This window comes from Arvicanthis niloticus, chromosome 15 (assembly GCF_011762505.2).
Source record: "Arvicanthis niloticus isolate mArvNil1 chromosome 15, mArvNil1.pat.X, whole genome shotgun sequence".
Taxonomy (NCBI): Eukaryota; Metazoa; Chordata; class Mammalia; order Rodentia; family Muridae; genus Arvicanthis; species Arvicanthis niloticus.
The window spans coordinates 73,188,964-73,209,255 of NC_047672.1; the positions used below are offsets into that span (position 1 = coordinate 73,188,964).

At 37.9% G+C, this 20,292-nt stretch overlaps 1 protein-coding gene across 5 annotated transcripts in view; it reads left to right on the forward strand.

The window, feature by feature from the left end:
* The window catches only part of Reln (reelin), a 438,704-nt gene that overhangs the window by 246,332 nt on the left and 172,080 nt on the right, over window positions 1-20,292 (forward strand). For all 5 annotated transcript variants that reach the window (XM_076913169.1, XM_076913171.1, XM_076913172.1 and 2 more), the window contains exon 11: window positions 9,808-9,953. In XM_076913169.1, coding sequence (XP_076769284.1) covers window positions 9,808-9,953 — 146 coding nt within the window. The remainder of the gene's footprint in view (window positions 1-9,807; window positions 9,954-20,292) is intronic.

The following is a 20,292-nucleotide window of genomic DNA, read 5'->3' on the forward strand; positions in this document are numbered from 1 at the left end:
TGAAAACACAGCCCTCAAGTTCATCGAGCCATCTGTCTTACCTTTTCAGATTTGCATCTTGCAATTTGGGAATATAATTTCAGGCTCAAAGGAAAGTATTTTCTGTAAGTTTGGTGGGTCAGCCCAAATCAAAGAGGAGGGTTGCAAATGGCAGTGAATTGCTCCCAGGAGAACTAGTGATAAAGGAGCTAGAAAGAGCTATGTTTGAGTGAGACTTTTTCTCTCTCTATTCCTCATCTTTTAATAGTATCCTATGAAGTAGAATTTCTGAATGAACCAATATGACAAGGTCATGTATTGCTCAAGCCACTATCTCATTTCGTTTGTCTTTTTGCATACATCTTTTATGGCAGGTGCAAAATTTACTTTGAAATTATAAATCATCCATGACTATATATTCAAATTTATATGAAATTATAAATCATCCATGACTCTTTGCTGTCTCCTGTGTGCATGCCACTGTGTGTGAACGGGTATGTGTGTGTGTGCACATGCGCACATGCATGTGTGTATAAGGCAAGCAAAAAGAGGGAGAGTGCTTTGCTCAGTGTCTATTATAAGTATTTATTTCTGTCTTCTCAGTGAGACTGGTTGCCCTGAGTTTGCAAAGGCATAAATCGCTGGTTTCTGTCAAAGCTGGAATTGGCCTACAGATTAAAAGCAGGTCACTGGGACATAGGTGCTATACCACATGCCTCTCATTTTTAAGAAACCTTCACATTCTGATTGCCTTAGCTGTACCTGATGATATTTTGCTATTTATTACCCAATTGCCTACCTAGAACTCTAGATCCCTCCCTATACATGTTTATGTCAAGTTGTGCTGAAAAGCAAATCAACACTAACAGCCACCAAGACTGTTAGAATGATTGCCCTTGCGAATAGGCTATAATTTGAAAACATGTATTTAGAAACTCTTTTAAGAAGCAATTTATTGGAATTTGCAAATTCATACTAAGGGTTTGCAATCACTAAGTTACATGCTTTAGAAGAGTCGTGCTTCTATCTCTTCTGTCATCTAACTAGTTTGTTCCTTTGCCACATTCATTTTTGATTATAAGGTAGTGGCCACAGTTCTTCTAGTTTAACAAACAACAAAAGGCCCCGTGAAGGCAGTAGCCCTTAGATAAGCCAATAGGCCATTAAGAGGAATCATTAAATCAGAACAAGAGAGTCTATTAGTTTTCTTATTGCCCTTATACATAGTTAATTTAGCAAATTTGTTATTCTACTGGACAGAAGGCAAATCTCCATCCCATGTCAGAACTGTAGCTTCTTTCTCAGTATCTGATGTCACCACTCAAATGTTAATTCTCACAAATAGCTGAATCATCAGTGGTGAAAAAAATTGTGTCCAAATTAAAGAAATGTGTAAATGAATTTGGCTAAAAAATTTTAAATCTTAACGGAAGTTGAGGCTAATGAGGAAAAAATAGTTTTTGACAGCGGTGAAAGGGAAAATTAAGGAGGAGCCAGATCATTTTTAAACCTGTCTTTTTGGAAGAAAACCCTCTAGAAGAGCAAAGCTTTCCTGATACCGTGCCTGGTTTGTCTTCTGTGTAACACTCCATTCATTACCCTGGGAAAACAGCTCAACGGCTGTCTTCATGATTTTGCTTTCTTACAAGGTAAAAGGACAATTAGGAAACAATCAGGTTTGCTTGGCAAAAAAAAAAAAAAAAAAAAAAAAAAAAGTGTTTTGTAGGTTGCTGTACTGCAAACTGTTTAACATGGGACTTGTGGGATTTGTGTTCTGGGTTTCTAATGAGGATAAACATGAGTGCAGTAAGTCTTGTGGCCGGCCCATGTTCCCATGCCTTCTTCCATTAGGAGTCTGAATGATAACTATGATTTCCTGGCTGGATTCCAGCTTGGTTAATTGCATGCTGTCTACCCATATTCCCTCTGCTTAGGGTCTGCTTTACTCCGGACTGTGCTGCTCTTATTACTGTGTTTCCCCCAAGAGGTGGGTACACATTACAAAATGTGCCAGAATATAATTTGTTAAGCTAATAAGAGTACTTTGGGGATGAAGGGTTAAATGTGGTAGTGTGCTTTTCACAATCTCCCCCCAGTGAGGTTTATTTGTATAGTAATTAATATGGAATAGCATCAGTGAAATGTGGACATGAGCCAGGTCACTGGAAGAAGAGTGGCAATAACATAGAAACACCTAATTTTGATAAATTTGACAGAAAATAATCATTCAGACAAATCCCCAGAGCCTCTTGTTCCTTTTGTTTTCGTCTTGTTTTATTTGGGATTGAAACTGACATTTTTAATTGCTGATTAGGCTAACACAGAACTCAGTAAGGCAATGTTATCTTTCCTCTGTATGGTAACATCTCCATCATATGTGAGTCACAACTCCTAACGAAATAACTTAGTGGTAGCATTCTTTGAAGTAAGATTTCTTAAGTAAATGATTAAAGATATGGAACAAAAAGGGGGGGAAGAGCAGTAGGTATGGATTCCTAATATTGCTATCTCTAAATATATTCCCTATGGTTTCTCATCTATATAAGGGTTTATCATCCCTTATAATGACCCCCATTTCAAAGATGAGGAAGCAGGGGCTCCAACAGCTCAAAAGGCTTTGAGTTGTGAAGCCAATCCTGTTTTATTACAAAACTTGGCTTTTCCATGCCAAGCTATGCTGTAGCCTCCTGTGTTGTGCCTGGCATCCTTGGCCTTAATTTGAGAAGACAAGTACGAAAACCTAACACTGTGAAAAATCAAGATCACCAAAGACGAGGCTAACAACTGTCCTGTGGAATTTCACGTGGTTATCCCTCTTCTGGTTACTCCAGTTCAAATCTGTCACTATTTCCATTTCAGAGCTGATAATATTGTAAAGTGATTATACATGTGTCACTAAATAGACAAAAGTTGAATCTTTATAAATCCTAGTGCAATGTGGTTCAACTTCGATGGTTTAATGATCCCAGAGAATAATGAGAGTAAGAGGAAAAAAGAAAACCAAAACACAATCTTTAAGCTCCTTAAACTCCATGCACCAGGATTGACTCTCTATTGTGTTGACTAAAGAAAATTCTCTGCAGCTCTCCTGCACCTGGACTGTATTCACAGCCAAGTTTGCAGGTTTGTAACTGGCATTAAATTACCTAGAAATCGAATGTGTGGGAAGTGATAGAAATTTATTTTGTCTCATGAGAAAAATTGTTCTCTTACTATTAAGAGGTTTTCTTTCTATTTTCGGGGATGAAGTCTGAATCTTTAAAAAAAAACAACAATGAACCAGAATGTGGAAAATATGTGGTAAAGCTATAGCGTATATGTAACAAAAGGCTTTAGAAATACAACATGCAGGCCAGCCCGGCAACCCCTCTGACTTTTATCCGCAAGTCCATATGCCTATATTTTATTCCCAGCCAGACAGTGGCTAATTTACAGCTCTGCCAACAATGCCATTTTAATTAATTTTATTCATCTTATTTCTCTTTCCTCTGTTCGTCATATCTCATCTGTTTGCATTGCCTAGATTTTAATTAAAAATCTTCTCCTCTCTAAGGAGCAATCTGAAGTGGCAAAAATAATCACTTAAAATATTACAGTCATTAAAAAATTGGCTGTGGTGGAAGCCATGCATTTTCAATTTTCCTACAAATGATGTTTTAGCTTCCTTTTAAAGCACACTTTGTATCTGAATTGTCTGCCACCAGCCAGCTTGGCTATTAGAAATGGTCTTCCAGCTGGGTGGGCTGAGTGACAACTTCTTAATGGAGGAAATGGATGGCTCTGTGCTCATGTGGAGGGAACAGCACACCAGGCAGCTTTCTTTCCATCTGCCTCTAGCCCTCTCCAAGCTGGCATTGCCCAAATGCCCAGTGTACCCCTTTCAGCAAAGAGTATCGTCAAGAAGTCAGTTGTAAGGCTGTAGACCCTAAAAGGAATCATCAGGATAGTTTGGCCCTAGAGAGATAATATTAAGAGTTGCTCTGGTGTTATTTCCAAAGGCCTAATTAAACAACAATGGAGGTGATTTAAGTACTTTTTACAAGTACAGAGGTGAAGCCATTAACCTTTTCCAAATAGTAGAGGGAGCAAGCTTAGAAAATGCTAACCTGAATTTTGGCCAAGGACATGTTATATTGAGGAATTTGCACTGATGTTTCCTGTTGATGCTTTTCTGAATGGCAAACTTTTCATCCTTTAGTTACACTGTGTTCTGCTTGTCAAATAAAGGAAATCCATTTAGCAGCAAACCAGGGAAAAACTCTTTTATTGGCTGAGGAAAACACATAAAGGCATAAGAATATCAAAATTAGAGATCTGTTGTACTTAAGTATATGTGGTTTACCAAACTAATGAAACAAGTAATTAAAGGAGTAATTGATGGCATATCAGAAAAATAGAACTAGCCATAGACTTTATGCCTTGTTTAGCCCAAATACATGCTCAGCCACCTTACATTTGTTTATTGAAGTTGTTTAGGTTTTTACTTGTTAATTCCTACAAGTGAAGTGAGTTTGGATTGCTGTTGAACAAAAATAGCTGGGTATTAAAATTGAGAGCAATTTTCTGAAACTCTTCATAGTTCCAGTATATGTTGTACTTGAGTTTTTAGCGTACTAGATTTTGATGTCATTCGGTGCAAGTTCATCTGTTAAGAAAAACATTTGTCATCTCCTATTCTTGAGTTTGTATCTGTTAGGAGACTAGTAGGTAATCGTCCCCAATGTGGAGGGCTTTTAAACTCTTAATTGATGGTTTTATCTGCTCTAGTAATTTGTGAATATTTGCAGTAATTTTTAATATATTTTATTGTGGGGCCTGTTCTTAAACAATTTTTAAAGGGTTTAATTTGATCTGAGGAATTTTAATAACTATTATAATGAGAAACAAAAGATATATTTAAATATTCTATTTCCCTATCCGTTATTGCTAAGACAACGAAATACAATAGTGCATGTCTTTTAAGAGCACATGTTCAGAGATATTATTGACACTTAGAAATTTAAAAAAGAACTGCTTGAATCTCTGAACTTCTCACAGCCTATCAAGAGAGCAGGTATTATTGACCACTTTCTTCATTCATTGTGAAAAGCTGAGATCTTCAGAGGCAAAATGATTTGTGCTGTCCTTTAGCCATCAGGTAGAGGAAGTGTGTTTTGTTATCCCTTCCAACCCCAACCTCCAGAATCCTTGAGGGTGGATACAGTACCTGAGTTTTCTTTATTATCTTGATTGTTTATGATTTCCAGTAGTATGTTTTTCCCAGTCTTGACCTTGATTCTTTATTAATTGAATCAGATTGGAGGGAGAAGATCACGCAGCCCTTATGCAAGCAGACCCTGGATTCTCTGCAGAGATGTAGAGAGAAACACATAATAAGCTCAGGAATTGTCTCCCATGGAATCATCTAGGTTTTGGTTCTTAGTCTGGAGAGTTTCTAGGGAGCCAGAATGATTTTAAAACATTGATTTCCAGGGGCTCAACTTCTTCTTATAATCAATTTTAAGATCTTCAAATAAGGACACAACACTAGCCTGGTTTCCTATCCAGGACAAACCTGTATATTTCCAACTTCTTAGAAAGAAGGGCACTCAGTAGGTCCATTGTTTCAAGTAACTCAGGAATTCACCTCTTGGCATAACCATAAGGACATTGACTCATTTGAGAGAGTAGAGATGAGTTTACTGTTTAAAGCTGGCAGGATTATTCTAAGGCCAACTCTAGGAGCTGACATACAGAGCTTTCCCTTGTCTGTTTTAACTGAGCTCTGGTGTTGAGTTTTTGGTTACCTACTGAGAATTGATTAGTTACCTCCTCTGTGAATTGCACAAAAGAGATTTTAAAACTACATCAAAAGATACCATTCTGTCTCGCATAAAAACTTGTTGAAGACACATTAGACTAGTTTTGTAGCTTATTATGACAATTGGCTAATAGTCACATAAGTGAATGAATACTAGTCACTCAGGCCACTATTCTCATACTTGTCATGGTGAATATTACTTGTGTTTCACATGCCGTAAAACATGTAGTTACCATGATAGAATGTGGCTTTGATACTGACTTTCAATAGTTACACAGCTGTAAATGGTACGCTCAGATACTGGAGGAGCCTTTGAAATATGCATTTATTTGTCTGTTAAACCAGTTTATTTTATAAAAATAATTAGCAATAAGCTACCAGATTTTACAATGACTTTATGTTTTATATAAAATCTGTCTCAGGTAAGCTTCAAATGTGCATCACGTATATTAATAATAAGGTTTGAAAGGGCAGAAAAAATTACATAGAGTTTTAAATTATTAACAAAAATTCATGAAGTGAATGAAACCAACATTTAAATTCTTAAATGGATGTCTAGCCAGAAATGACAAAGGCTATTAGGTGATCTATTCTTTAATTGTACAAACATCTCATTCAAATTATAATGTAAATGACTTTGTTTTCACATGTACAGGGATTTTGTGTGCCACTTCCTGGAATGATTGCCATCCCTGTTGATGTCCGAGTCTGTGCATTAGGTTCAGATACCCATAGGCCACAATTGATTAGTCACCTGACTGTGAAGAAAACCATGAGGGCCCATTCCTAGGACTCAGTGGGTTGTTTTAGAAAAACAACCTCTGCTGTTCTTGTTAGCATTGCTTCTCTTTCAGTTGGGCATGGTGAAGAAATCTGTACATCAATTGACAATTTCTATTTACTGTGAAAGGAGCTAAGTCCTACATTTGATCAGTATGCCTGTGCATATTGCATACAATGAGTTCAGTTTAATATCTATGAATAATCTGTATTTACTGTGTCTGAAGAAAAGTCTCAAGCAGTCAACACTTGCCACAGGCTAAGTATTATCTAACATGATGGCAGGGCCTGGAAGACATGCTGTAAAAGGACTCCCTTAAGATCTGTGCTGCTGCTCTCTTGAACTTTGGAAACTACTCACTATTCCAGCTCAGTAGCAAATCGATTACAGCCCTTTTGGCTTTACCAGCTAAAGCCATAGCTAAAACAACTGAGTCAGGGTTCCTGGTGCCCTTCTTATGACCTGGGCAGCCAGTCTCCAGCCTAATTCCCAAATTAGGCCAACTTAACATCTTTGTGTTTTTTGCTTAGTTGGTGGGTTGGTTTTCATTTTCTAATGTTTATTTTTAATTTTTAAAATTAAAAAATAATTACATTATTTTCCCCTATTCTACCTCCAATCCTTTGCATTTAATAGTCCCCACCTTGCCCAAAAATTCATGGCCTCTGGCCTGTTTTCTCTAGACTCTTTTTCTCTAATTGTTTCACACACACACACATACACACACACCTAAATATATAAATGCAATCGGCTCAGTTTATATATTATTTGTATGTAGAGGATTTCAGGACTGACTACTTGGTGTTGGATAACAACTGGGGCCTCTTTCCTGGGGCAAACTAATTTCCCCCACTCTCAGCATCCCCTGGTTGCTGTAGTTTTCTGTACTTGGGGCCCTGTGTGATTTCTCCTTCTAATAACAAGACTGTTGATATTGTCCTTGTTCTGGTCTCTGTTATGGAATTGTGTTTTCGAGACTTAATGAGTGTAGTTCCCTTGCCTTTTGTGTGAGACACAGTCTCACAGCAGACATCCTGATCACCTGGGTCTTACAGTCCTTCAACCCTTCTTTTGCTGAGGTGCTCCCAAGCCTGAGGTGCAAGGGTTGTACTGCAGATGCATCAGCTGTGGTTGTGTGTATGGATCAGCTGGAGTTGTGTGTAGATGCATCAGCTGGGGTTGTGTGTAGATACATCAGCTGAAGTTGTGTGTAGATGCATCAGCTGGGGTTGTGTGTAGATACAACAGCTGGGGTTGTGTGTAGATGCATCAGCTAGGGTTGTGTGTAGATGCATCAGTTGGGGTTGTGTGTAGATGCATCAGCTGGGGTTGTGTGTAGATACAACAGCTGGGGTTGTGTGTAGATGCATCAGTTGGGGTTGTGTGTAGATTCATCAGTTGGGGCTAGGTACCGCATATGCTCGTTTTTGGCATTTCAGTTGTGATTTTTGTAATATCTCAGTCTATAGCAGAGCAAAGCGTTTGTGTCCAGGGGTGAGAGCTACACTTATCTGTGGTATAAGGATATATGTTTAGAACGCAGTTCAGAATCATGCTGCTATAGCAAAGTGGTGATTACATGTTTGTGTACATATACATTTGTCATCTAACATAGCTCTTTATCCTTTTAAAGCCACATGAAGACCCCCTCACTGTAAAGTCTGCTTGTTTAGGCTTTCCTAGAGCTGATTCTGACCACCTCTTACACACTTTCATACACTAGTGTGCTGCCTACCATTGGGCCCTATATCTGACATTTGACAGTTCTCAACTAAAGTGGGATTACTGTTGTTTGGTTAGGCTGAGAATTGAATCTACTGCCTCATGTATGGCCAGTGACTTCTCTTATAGCTCTTAGCAAGAATTTGGAGAACTAAGAGTTCTTGGTTGCTTGTGGGCTGTCTGGCAATGAAAAACAGATCATGTGGAAGGCAAGGAATGGCATTTGAGGTTGCCCTCTGACCTCTATGTACATGCCCTGGCACACATATACCCACATTTGTATGTGTAATTCACTTGGGTTTTTTTTTTAGATTTATGTATTTATTTTATGTATATGAGTACACCATAGCTGTCTTCAGAACCAGCAGAAGAGGACATCGGATCCCATTACAGATGGTTGTAAGCCACCATGTGGTTGTTGGGAATTGAACTCAGGACTTCTGGAAGAGCAGTCAGTGCTCTTAACCATTGGCCCATCTCTCCAGCTCCACATGTATGGTTTTCTTTAACTTTAAAAAGAAAAACCATAGCCATTGCATTAATTCTTTCACATACTGAGCTGTTTAAAATGTTTTTGAATATGTACTGTGTTAGGCATTGTGTTGAGACCTAGTGAAACAGTCATGTTCCTGGCATAATGGTTATTTTGTCCAGTTGGATTTTTGTTCATTTCTACCTCATTTTGAGAGTATTAAGGCTTAAATGGATGTTTGATCTTAAGTAGGTTAACATTTCCTTTTATGACTTATTGCCAAAAGCAGCCATAATAAAAACTTCTAATTTTGAGGAGACATTCAGTTTACTCAACTCTAGATTTCTGTCTTGTCTTTGACAATTCACATCAAGCTGAAAAACACACGTTGAAAAATAAGTCATCAGAGATGCTTTTTTTTCCCTCTCTCTCTCAAGTGCTTTATCAGAAAGTAGCAGAGTTTGTGATTCCCAAGCCTCTCACTGAAATGGTCGTGCACCTCTCAGTTCTGATCAGAAACTTTTGCTGAAATCTGGCTAAGCGTATAAAGCCTGGCAGAGATGGCTGTGACCTTTTCAGTACCCCGTGTTTTGATTAGCTGGCTGTTCTACTCATACTCCATTTACAGACAAATTTTGAAAGACTTGAATGGCAAGTCAGAACTGTATGGAATATTGAAAAGGTCACTGTGATTTAGCCTACAACCAGAGAATTTGAAAATACACGACCAGTCATGATCAGGCTCGGTTCTCACAACAAGGGCTGGGGTGTCGATGGGACATTATTCCAATTAAAACATTCTTGTCTCATACTAAAATGAAATGGCAAAGCTCAAATGCCCTCTTGACTCCTTTTGTGTGATGACTTAATAAGTTAGAAAGAAATTATAATTGAATTAAGCAAGGCAAAAAGGAGGTAACAAGCCCTTTTGATTTGCAAGTCCATCGAGGAGGGAAAAATGTAATGACTTTCCTGAAAACTCTAATTATACATGAGTAAAACAGACACAAAACCAATTCAACAGCCACCCCATGCTCTCTATTTTATCTACAGCATAGCTGTCAGTCAGATGGGAACTCCATTTATTTCCACGGAAATGAAGGCAGTGAGTTCAATTTTGCCACCACCCGGGATGTAGATCTTTCTACAGAGGATATTCAAGAGCAGTGGTCAGAAGAATTTGAGAGCCAACCCACAGGGTAAGTAATTGTTATCTCCCATGCTGTGTATACCGCCTGCCCTTACTCCAGTAGGCACAATTGATGCATCTCATGAAATGGCAAAAGCATACTTAAATCAACACTGATAATTTCCACAAGAAAAAGGGGGACACCTATCCTAAAGGTTTTTATTAAGAAATATGGTGCTTCTATGGATATTTTAAAAATTGTGATTATAAATACTTCATAACTATATATATATATATATATATATATATATATCCCATATTATTTAGATTTTACTAGGAAAAGTATTTTTCTCAATATTAGATTGCAAAATCTTTCCACCACTATTATATTAAGATTTTTTTTCCTCTTCCTGGGGACTGAGACTTACTTTCATTGGAATGTGGTTTTGATTCATAAAAGGCTATTTAGGGAATACAATTTATTTTTGGGAGATATAGAAAGGAGATATTTGGGACTGAGGTTGGAGAATAGGAAATCTGAAGCACTAAGGGTGATTTGTATTTTCTATAAATTTTGTTCTGTCTGCCTTGTTCTGGGTGCTTAGTGCCTATGATCACTTCCTAGTTGAGTAGCAGTTTCAGAAGTTCCCATTTGTCTGGAGATATAACTCAGCAGATAAAAATGTTAATCATGAAAGTGTGAGGACTGGAGTTTAGATCCTCAGAACCACATAAAAGCCACCCATACAGAGTGCACATCTCAAGTCACAGACCTTCTTGGGGAGGGGGAGGGGAAAGAAAGATGGAAAAAGCCCTGGAAGCTCACCTCACATGTAAAACGGGAAAATAGCAGAGCCTATGTCTCCAACAAGATAGAACATGAGGCATGACACCCGAGATTGTCCTCTGACTTCTGTATGTGACCATGGTACATTTATACCTTTACACACATGCAGGCACACACACACACACACACACGCATGTACCATACACACACACACCATATACATGTGCACACAAATAGAGGGAGAGAGACTTTGAGTTTAAAGAGATTAGGAGGCTGAGGAAGAAGGATCCTGAGTTCCAAGCTAGCTTGGGCTACATAGGAAGGTCCTATCTTAAGGCAAAAAGCTCAAAATGGAGAAAGCTCAGATTCAGAGAGGCAAACAATATTTACAGAAAGAAATTCTAGACATTTTCTAGCTGTCACCAGGACTTTCCTTTTAAGTTAAATATGTAAGGAGCTGAATGCTTACAGCAGCTTGGCCTATGGGCATGTCTGTGGGAGAATTGTCTTGATTGTTGATTGATGTAGAAAATTGTAACCTATGGTAAGTAGCACATTCCCTAGACACAGGTCCAGAACATAAGAGCAGACCAAGCTAGCTGTAGATAAACAAGGAGGCATACGTGCATTTGTTTGTCCTTGTTCTTGACTGTTATGTAGTATGGCTAACTGCTTGAGTTTCTACCTTACCTTCCCCTGAATGGAGGCCTGGTCTCTGGAGTTATAAGTCACGTAAACCCTTTCTTCCCTAAGTTACTTTTTGTCAAGATATTTTTATCATAGCAATAGAATAAAGGGAAAAATAGAACAGAAATTGACTTGACATTTAAAGAAACCAACCTACTTTAGAAAACGTAATACATATTTATGTATATAATACATTTATATATTTTCATATAATATTATATAGTATATATTTATGTAATAAATTTCTATATGTTTATATATAATATAAGTAATGTAAGTATATATTTATATATATAAATATATAAACATAAATATATATGTGTGTTCTGGTTATATATCAGATATGAAATACTAATGTTGTAAGAGAATTTTTGGCTAAAACAAAAATATCATCACAAACAAAAGAAGCCACTTACTGTTGGGTTGGGTTATATAATGTGAAAGAATCAGGAGAAGATGACCCAGCTTTTCTGTGTCGAGGCTGAAAATGATGGTTTAATGAAGTGCCAGATGCTGTTTTTATTGGTCTAGTAAAGAATACTGATAAATGCATTTTTATTAGAGCTTCAGGAAAAAAATCTTTTCACAAAGTCAAACTGTCATATGGCACATTTTATATGGAGCGTGAGAAGCAACAAAGAAAAGTATTGGGTTATGAACGAACACTTGATGCGCCCTTCTCTGCCAAGTGTTTAGTATGTTGGTCTTGGTCTTCCTTTCAACTACAACTATCCAAAAACAATTTACCATTAGAAGCTCCCCTGCTAGGGGTAACAGGTAGTTAGTAAATCCTCCATGTATTCCAGTGTTTGAATTGGTTGTATTCTGAAACATTAGGAAAAAAATCATAATTAAATATTTATATAATCATAATTAAATATTCATGCCTTTCACCTGTTTTCCTTCCATAGGAATTAAAGAACATGCTGCCCTAATATGTTCAAACCACTTTGTGTGAATGGCCAGGGTGAAAAGAAAATTCAAGTCAATGTTTTCAGAAACCATTTCCCCAACTGCCTGTGTTTTCCCACTAGAATCAAAACATTTGATCTCACATCATAAGGATGTGGGCATGTGAGCATCGCCCATCACTGGGCTGTCTCAGGGCATGTGAGCCTTGCCCATCACTATTTTGTCTCAGGGCATGTGTGCTTTCTACAACATGAGTGTGTGAGCCTCGCATATCATGAACATGTGAGCCTTGCCCATCACTGCTCTGTCCCAGGGCATGTGTGCCTTGTACAACATAAATGTGTGAGCCTCGCATATCATGAACATGTGAGCCTTGCACAGAACTGGGCTATCCAGTGCTGATGAACTTTTTTTTTTTTTAAAGTAGAATGTTAAAGAGTTTTTTCTTGGAGGGGTATTGCTTTTTTTTTTTCTAAAGAAGACACATCTGTTACTTCATGGTAGGGGATGCTTTAATAGATACATTGATAATTTATGTGAGCCTTTCTGAACTTCAACTTAACCTTACACACACATCATTTATTTAGCAGCTATAGTGTCTCTCCTAGCTAAGGCTAGGTAAGAAAGGGCTAGAGACAATAACATGTTGCTGCTAAATGGAATTTATATATGTGCCTTGTGCCCTTTATATGTTTGTACTATTTAAATACCTTCTGACAATATTTTGTTATCTATGACAGTATGTCCATGACAAAGTGGAAATTGCAAATTAATGATTATTAAAATTTTTAATCAATATAGCATGGTCCCGTCTTTACCACCTGCTTCAAATCCTTGTTCCAAGTCCTTGAAAATAACAGAAGATGAGCAAGCAAACCTCTGTTGAATGAGGAAACAATAAGGTAGCTCTCTAAGTAGTCCAGAAATTATGAAAGACTTGTGGGGACAGAGGTTGTAGGGATGAGCATAAGCCTGGGATTTGAGAAGTGGAGGAAGGGGGAAAACTACAATTCAAAATGCACATTGAATAACCCTATTGATGCCATCCTATGTGGCATCCCAGCTTTGCTCCGGGTATGGGTCCTGGGATAGGGTGTAGCTCCGAGTCAGAAGGGACAGCTGAGCGACTTCAAATCCAGGATCCTGTCTCCAGGAAGCAAATGTGGACATCTGGAAACAAGCTTCAGATCAGTGCATGTCTGTGACTGTCCTCACCCATGGTGCCTAACCTACCAGGAAGTTGGCGGTTTTACACTGACAACTCAAGTATGGATAACAGTTTCAACAAATGATCTACAACATTTTTTAAAATAATCAACTTTAAATGAAAGCATTCATATAAGAACAAAAAGTTGAATAGATGAAATATCAGAATGAATGAATGCAGACTATCTCAGAAGCATATCTGTTATCCTCAGAGGGGTGAGTGAACACACAGCATTTGTGAAGCCGAACAGATTTATTTATAAGGAAAAAAATATTAGTAATGAGAAAAACATACATACATATATACATACATACATACATGAATGAGATGGTTGAAACAAATTTACTGTATTTCCCTCAATTATAAATATATGCCTAATTTAAAAACAAATTAATAAACTGGATATTTTAATCTTGAGTCCTTTATCATATATAACACAAAAGAATTTAGAGGGTTGGAGAGATAACTCCATTGATAAAGTGCTTGCCAAATATGCATGAAGGCCTGAGGTTTCTCCCCATTGCCCATGTTTAAAAGCCAGGCATGGTGGCACACACTTGTGATCCCAATGTTGGTGGGGAAAAGGTCGAAGACAGGAAGATCCCAGGAACTTGCTAATGAGTCACCCTAGACCAGTCAGCAAGCTCCAGGTCTCAGTAAAAGACTCAGTCTCATTAAAAAAATAAAATAAAAAAAAAAAAAAGAAAGAAAGAAAAGAAAAGAAAAAGAAAAAGAAAAAGAAAAAAGGTTTGAGTATTGCTCCCAAGGAGTGACCCATATATTTGCTAAATTCATTTTTTTTCATTGGATATTTTATTTACATTTCAGATGTTTTCCTCTTACCCCCTATCCCCACCCCACCCCCCACCCCCGCCCAGGAGCCCCCTATTCTATCCCCCCTCCTCCTGCTTTTATGAGGATGTTCCCAGACCCACCCACCCAATCCCACCTCCATGCCCTCGAATTTCCCATCACTTGGTATCCAGCCTTCATGGGACCAAGGATCTCTCCCACTTATGCCTGACAAAGCCATCCTCCCCTACATATACAGCTAAAGCCATGGGTCTATCCCTATGTGTTCCCAGGCTGGTGGTTTAGACCCTGGGAGCTCAGGTGGTTGGTATTGTTGCTCTTCTCATGGGGCCACAAAACCTTTCAGCTCCTTCAGTCTTCTAACTTCGCTATTGGGAACCTTGTGATCAGCTCAATGGTTGGCTGTGAGCATCCACCTCTGTATATGTCAGGCTCTAGCAGAGCCTCTAAGGAGACAGCTATATCAGGCTCCTGTCAGCATACACTTCCTGGCATCCACATCAGTGTCTACATTTGGTGACTGCACATGGGACGGATACTCAGGTGGTATCAGGATGGTCTCCAGACGGCCCCTTTTCAGTTTCTGTCCCACACTTTGTCTTCATATTTGCTCCTTTGAGTATTTTGTTACTCCTTCTAAGAAGGACCAAAACACCCACCCTTGGTCTTCCTTCTTCATGAGCTTCATGTGGTCTGTGAGTTGTATCTTGGGTATTCCAAGCTTTTAGGCTAATATCCCATTACCAGTGAGTGAATACCATGCGTGTTCTTTTGTGATTAAGTTACCTCACTCAGGATGATGTTTTCTAATTCCATCCATTTACCTAAGAATTTCTCAAATTCATTGTTTTTAACAGCTGAGTAATATTCCATTGTGCAAATGTACCACATTTTTTGTATCCATTCCTCTGTTGAAGGACATCTGGGTTCTTTCCAGCTTCTGGCTATTATAAATAAGGCTGCTATGAACATAGTGGAACATATGTCCTTGTTATATGTTGGAGCATCTTCTGAGTGTATGCCCAGGAGAGGTATAGCTGAGTCCTCAGGTAATGCTATGTCCAATTTTCTGTAGAACTGCCAGAGTGATTTTCAGAGTGGTTGCACCATCTTGCAATCCCACCAACAATGGAGGAGTGTTCCTCTCTCTCCACATCCTCGCCAGCATCTACTATCAACTGAATTTTTGATCTTGACCATTCTGACTGGTGTCAGGTGGAATCTCAGGGTTGTTTTGATTTGTACTTCTCTGATGACTAAGGATGTTGAACATTTCTTTAGGTGCTTCTTGGTCATTCGAGTTTCCTCAGTTGAGAGTTCTTTATTTAGCTCTGTATCCCATTTTTTAATAGGGTTATTTGGTTCTCTGGAGTCTAATTTCTTCAGTGCTTTGTATATGTTGGATATTAGCCCTCTATCGGATGTAGGATTGGTAAAGATCTTTTCCCAATCTGTTGGTTGATGTTTTGTCCTATTGATAGTGTCCTTTGCCTTACAGAAGCTTTGCAATTTTATGAGGTCCCGTTTGGCAAAATTTCACTATTTGATGATAATATGATACTATATTTAAATGACCCTAAAATTTCTACCAGAGAACTCCTAAACCTGATAAACAACTTCAGCAACGTGGCTGGATATAAAATCAACTCAAACAAATCAGTAGCCTTCCTCTACTCAAAGGATCAACAGGTTGAGAAAGAAATTAGGGAAATGACACCCTTCACAATAGTCACAGATAACATAAAATACCTTGGTGTGAATATAACCAAGCAAGTGAAAGATTTGTATGAAAAGAACTTCAAGTCTCTGAAGAAAGAATCAAAGATCTCAGGAGATGGAAAGATCTCCCATGCTTGTGGATTGGCAAGATTAATTTAGTAAAAATGGTCATCTTGCCAAAAGCAATCTACAGATTCAATGCAATCCCCATCAAAATTTCAAATCAGTTCTTCATAGAGATAGAAAGAGAAATTTGCAAATTCATTTGAAATAATAAAAAAAAAACCTAGGATAGCAAGAACTATTCTCAACAATAAAAGAACTTCTGGGGGAACCACCATCCCTGACCTCAAACTGTACTACAGAGCAGTAGTGATAAAACCTGCATGGCATTGGTACAATGGCAGGCAGGAAGATCAATGCAATAGAATTGAAGATCCAGAAATGAACCTACACACCTATGGTCACTTGATCTTTGACAAAGGAGCTAAAACTGTCCAGTGGTTAAAAAACAGCATTTTTAACAAATGGTGCTGGTTCAACTGGAGGTCAGTATGTAGAAGAATGCAAATCAGTCCATTCTTATCCCCTTGTACAAAGCTCAAGTCCAAGTGGATAAAGGACCTTCACATAAAACCAGATACACTGAAACTAATAGAAGAGAAGGTGGGGAAGAGCCTCAGTTACCTAGGTACAGGGGAAAAGTTCCTGAAGAACACCAATGGCTTATGCTCTAACCATGGATTTTAACCATGTTTATAGTACCAAGCATAGATTACTTTATATGCAGCAGACCTTAAATCTAATCAAGAGGTGTTGGTTATACTCATCCACAGTGTGGCCACTTTTACATCAGTGTGGTAGTATGGTATTATAGCATTCAGGGTCTAGTACTGGATTAGATCTTGATACCACAACACAATAAAAAGCAAGCCAGCAAGGAGAGAGTTTCTCAGTCACTTTGAGACTGACTTCTCTATGCTGTACAACCAAAGTATGTGGTACCATTAGTAGTTGTAATTGTACTATCCAGTTATTGTAATCAACCAAGAGAAATTGCAATACATGATTCATAAACAATTGAGTATATTGAAATACGCTTTAAAGACATACAAGATGCTCAGAAAAATCCAGATGAGCAGTTACATGCTGTTACAGAGCACTTCCTGTCCTAGCCTTCATTTGCTCATCATCCTAATATTACTTTCATAAGAATGGAATTGCTTTAAATTTAAAAAAAGTTAACACTAATTTTAAAATGTCTAAGAAATGTGCTAAAATTGAATAGAAACTCTAGCTGCATAATAGAGCTACAGAGAGATAAAACACAGATTTTCTTTCTGCTAAGTATCTCCTCACACTTGATTGTTTTAGTAATAACATGCTACATACCATATTAGCAATGATTGTTAGTCTAGTAATTCTAGTAAAAAAATAAAATACTCATCGTAGTTTTAAAAAATCTTTTGAATCGCATTTTATCTTATTTTAAAACAAACAAAATGCTGTCGTGTTTTATAGAAGGAGAAATTGAAGCTAATTTTCTGAGATTCTGAAGTGTTTCAGTATGTGCTGGTCGCTAAGTAGTCTCCAGTCTAGGCTCTGTTATTGTTGTGTAGTGAGAAAAGTATGTGTCTTCTACCCACAGTGAAACCAGCATTCCATATCAGGGTTATTTCAGATGAGTATGCTTAAAACATAGGGCATGTAATAAAAACCTGAAATAAAACTTAACATGGGAAAGTGGTGAAGAGGAGAATCTCTGGATGCAAGGCATGCTGGGAAGCCTCCAGCCAGGGCTCCTCACTTACTCCCCCATATGACTAAAGGACAGAGGGGGAGAAATCCTTAAACACAGTGAAGGCAAGAAAGCACACACCTTGCTAGACTTCAGAGGACCCCTACTGGAGATAAAGCTCATGAATATAAATGAAGGTGGAAGGGTCTCAACCAGTGCCACATTCCTTATTAAATATCAGAGGCTGGATCCCAAATGGGCCTTACCAATGTAATGAGCTTTTTCAATCTCCGAAAACTCATATGAGATTTAAGAAGCATATAGATTCATAAATACAGACTTTTTCAGGCAGCTTGGCTCTGTGTCCTAGAGCATGCCTAACATTTCTATCTGTAGGTGGTTTAATCTATCCTGAAGAGTAAAGCAAATTTTCACACATGACATAAAATGTTCCTTTTCTTTAGTGTTCTGTATGCAATATTGGTAGGGAAACATCTGATTGACATATTAAACTGGTATTTACCACCCTATAATGAAATTGTTTGCAGTTTTTATTCTGTGCTTAAAACAAGCTGGTGTTTCTTCTTTTCCTTTGGTTTTCTCTGAAATTTTTGTTTGCCAAAGCAGACATGTGAGGTCAAAATTCACAGTCTCCTGTGGATTCTCATTTCTTGTTATTAAAAACTTTGGCATATGCTCTTCAGAGATTTTCCTATTTACATATCAAAAGGCATCACAGGAACCACATTGTCTCTCTTACATCTCAATTCAACTTTTACAAAACATAGTGATACATTGTAAAAGTCTCTTTTAATTGGTAACTATATTAATCATTTCAAAAAATATCATATATCAACTCTTAACTAACCCTTGCTGTGTAAGAGGAACACTGTAACAGACATTCTTGTGGACTTATTTAAGTATTTATGGATGATAAACTCCTAAAATATAAAAGGATATATATGAGTACTTACACATATATACGTATTGTGTAATTTCAGTTGACAAATTTCCTCCCAGAAACTCATTCTAGAAATTACCTGGGTGTGAATTGATTAAAAGACAGTTAATCCTAACAAAGTGAACTAGCACAGCTGATAAGGCCTTTAGTCATCCAGCTAAGAAACCTCTTCAGACTGCTTTTGCTTCCTAGACTATTTTTTTCTTTGTGACACACAAAAGACAGTCTTATTTTAAATCTATAAATTAAATATTATTGTGACCTTAGTATTTCAGAAGAACAAAGTTGTCTCAGGGCATTTTATTGATTGGAAACTTGTTTTCTTCCCTTCAACATCATCTCTCTATATTTGTAATAAATAATAGATATGAGTGTATTTATAATAAATAAGATAGGGCTTTTTATTTTATAATTGGTCATAAAGGGGTAAATATAAATTGGTATGTGGTAGAGAGCTCACCCCTAGGCAGATGTTCCTTTAGATGTGGTTCACATGGAACAGAACTGCATTTCCTCAGAGGAAGCCATTTAAAGCACAGAGAACTTGAGGGAACTTGCCGTGCCATCCAGGAAAATCATTTCTGGGCTCTCATAGATTTTGTTATAATTTCATTTCATCCAATTATTTCAATGGGAGAAAGTCACGGCTGTGTCATTTCTTATCTAGAAGTGATCCCAGTTTAGAAACCACACAAGTATAGGGAGCTGAAGCTTTCTCCCCGAAGGCTTCCATAGCTCCATGAGCCCTTTAAATTCCAGCACTCTTGAGTTGGTTTGTACAAACTCATGAAAGAATGTATCTGTGCCATCCATTTACCTAAGAATTTCTCGAATTCATTGTTTTTAATAGCTGAGTAATGCTCCATTGTGTAGATGTACCACATTTTTTGTATCCATTCCTCCGTTGAAGGACATCTGGGTTCTTTCCAGCTTCTGGCTATTATAAATAAGGCTGCTATGAACATAGTGGAACATATGTCCTTATTATATGTTGGAGCATCTTCTGGGTATATGCCCAGGAGTGGTATAGCTGGATCCTATGTCCAATTTTCTGAGGAACTGCCAAACTGATTTCCAGAGTGGTTGTACCAGCTTGCAATCCCACCAACAATGGAAGAGTGTTCCTCTTTCTCTGCATCCTTGCCAGCATCTGCTGTCACCTGAGTTTTTGATCTTGGCCATTCTGACTGGTGTGAGGTAGGATCTCAGGGTTGTTTTGATTTGCATTTCCCTGATGACTAAGGATGTTGAACATTTCTTTAGGTGGTTCTCAGCCATTTGAATTTCCTCAGCTGAGAATTCTTTGTTTAGTTCTGTACCCCATTTTTAATAGGGTTATTTGGTTGTCTGGAATCTAATTTCTTGAGTTCTTTGTATATATTGGATATTAGCCCTCTATTGGATGTAGGATTGGTAAAGATTTTTTTCCCCAATCTGTTGGTTGCTGTTTTGTTCTATTGACAGTGTCCTTTGCCTTACAGAAGCTTTGTAATTTTATGAGGTCTCATTTGTCAATTCCTGCTCTTAGAGCATAAGCCATTGGTATTCCAAGATACAACTCCCAGACCACATGAAGCTCATGAAC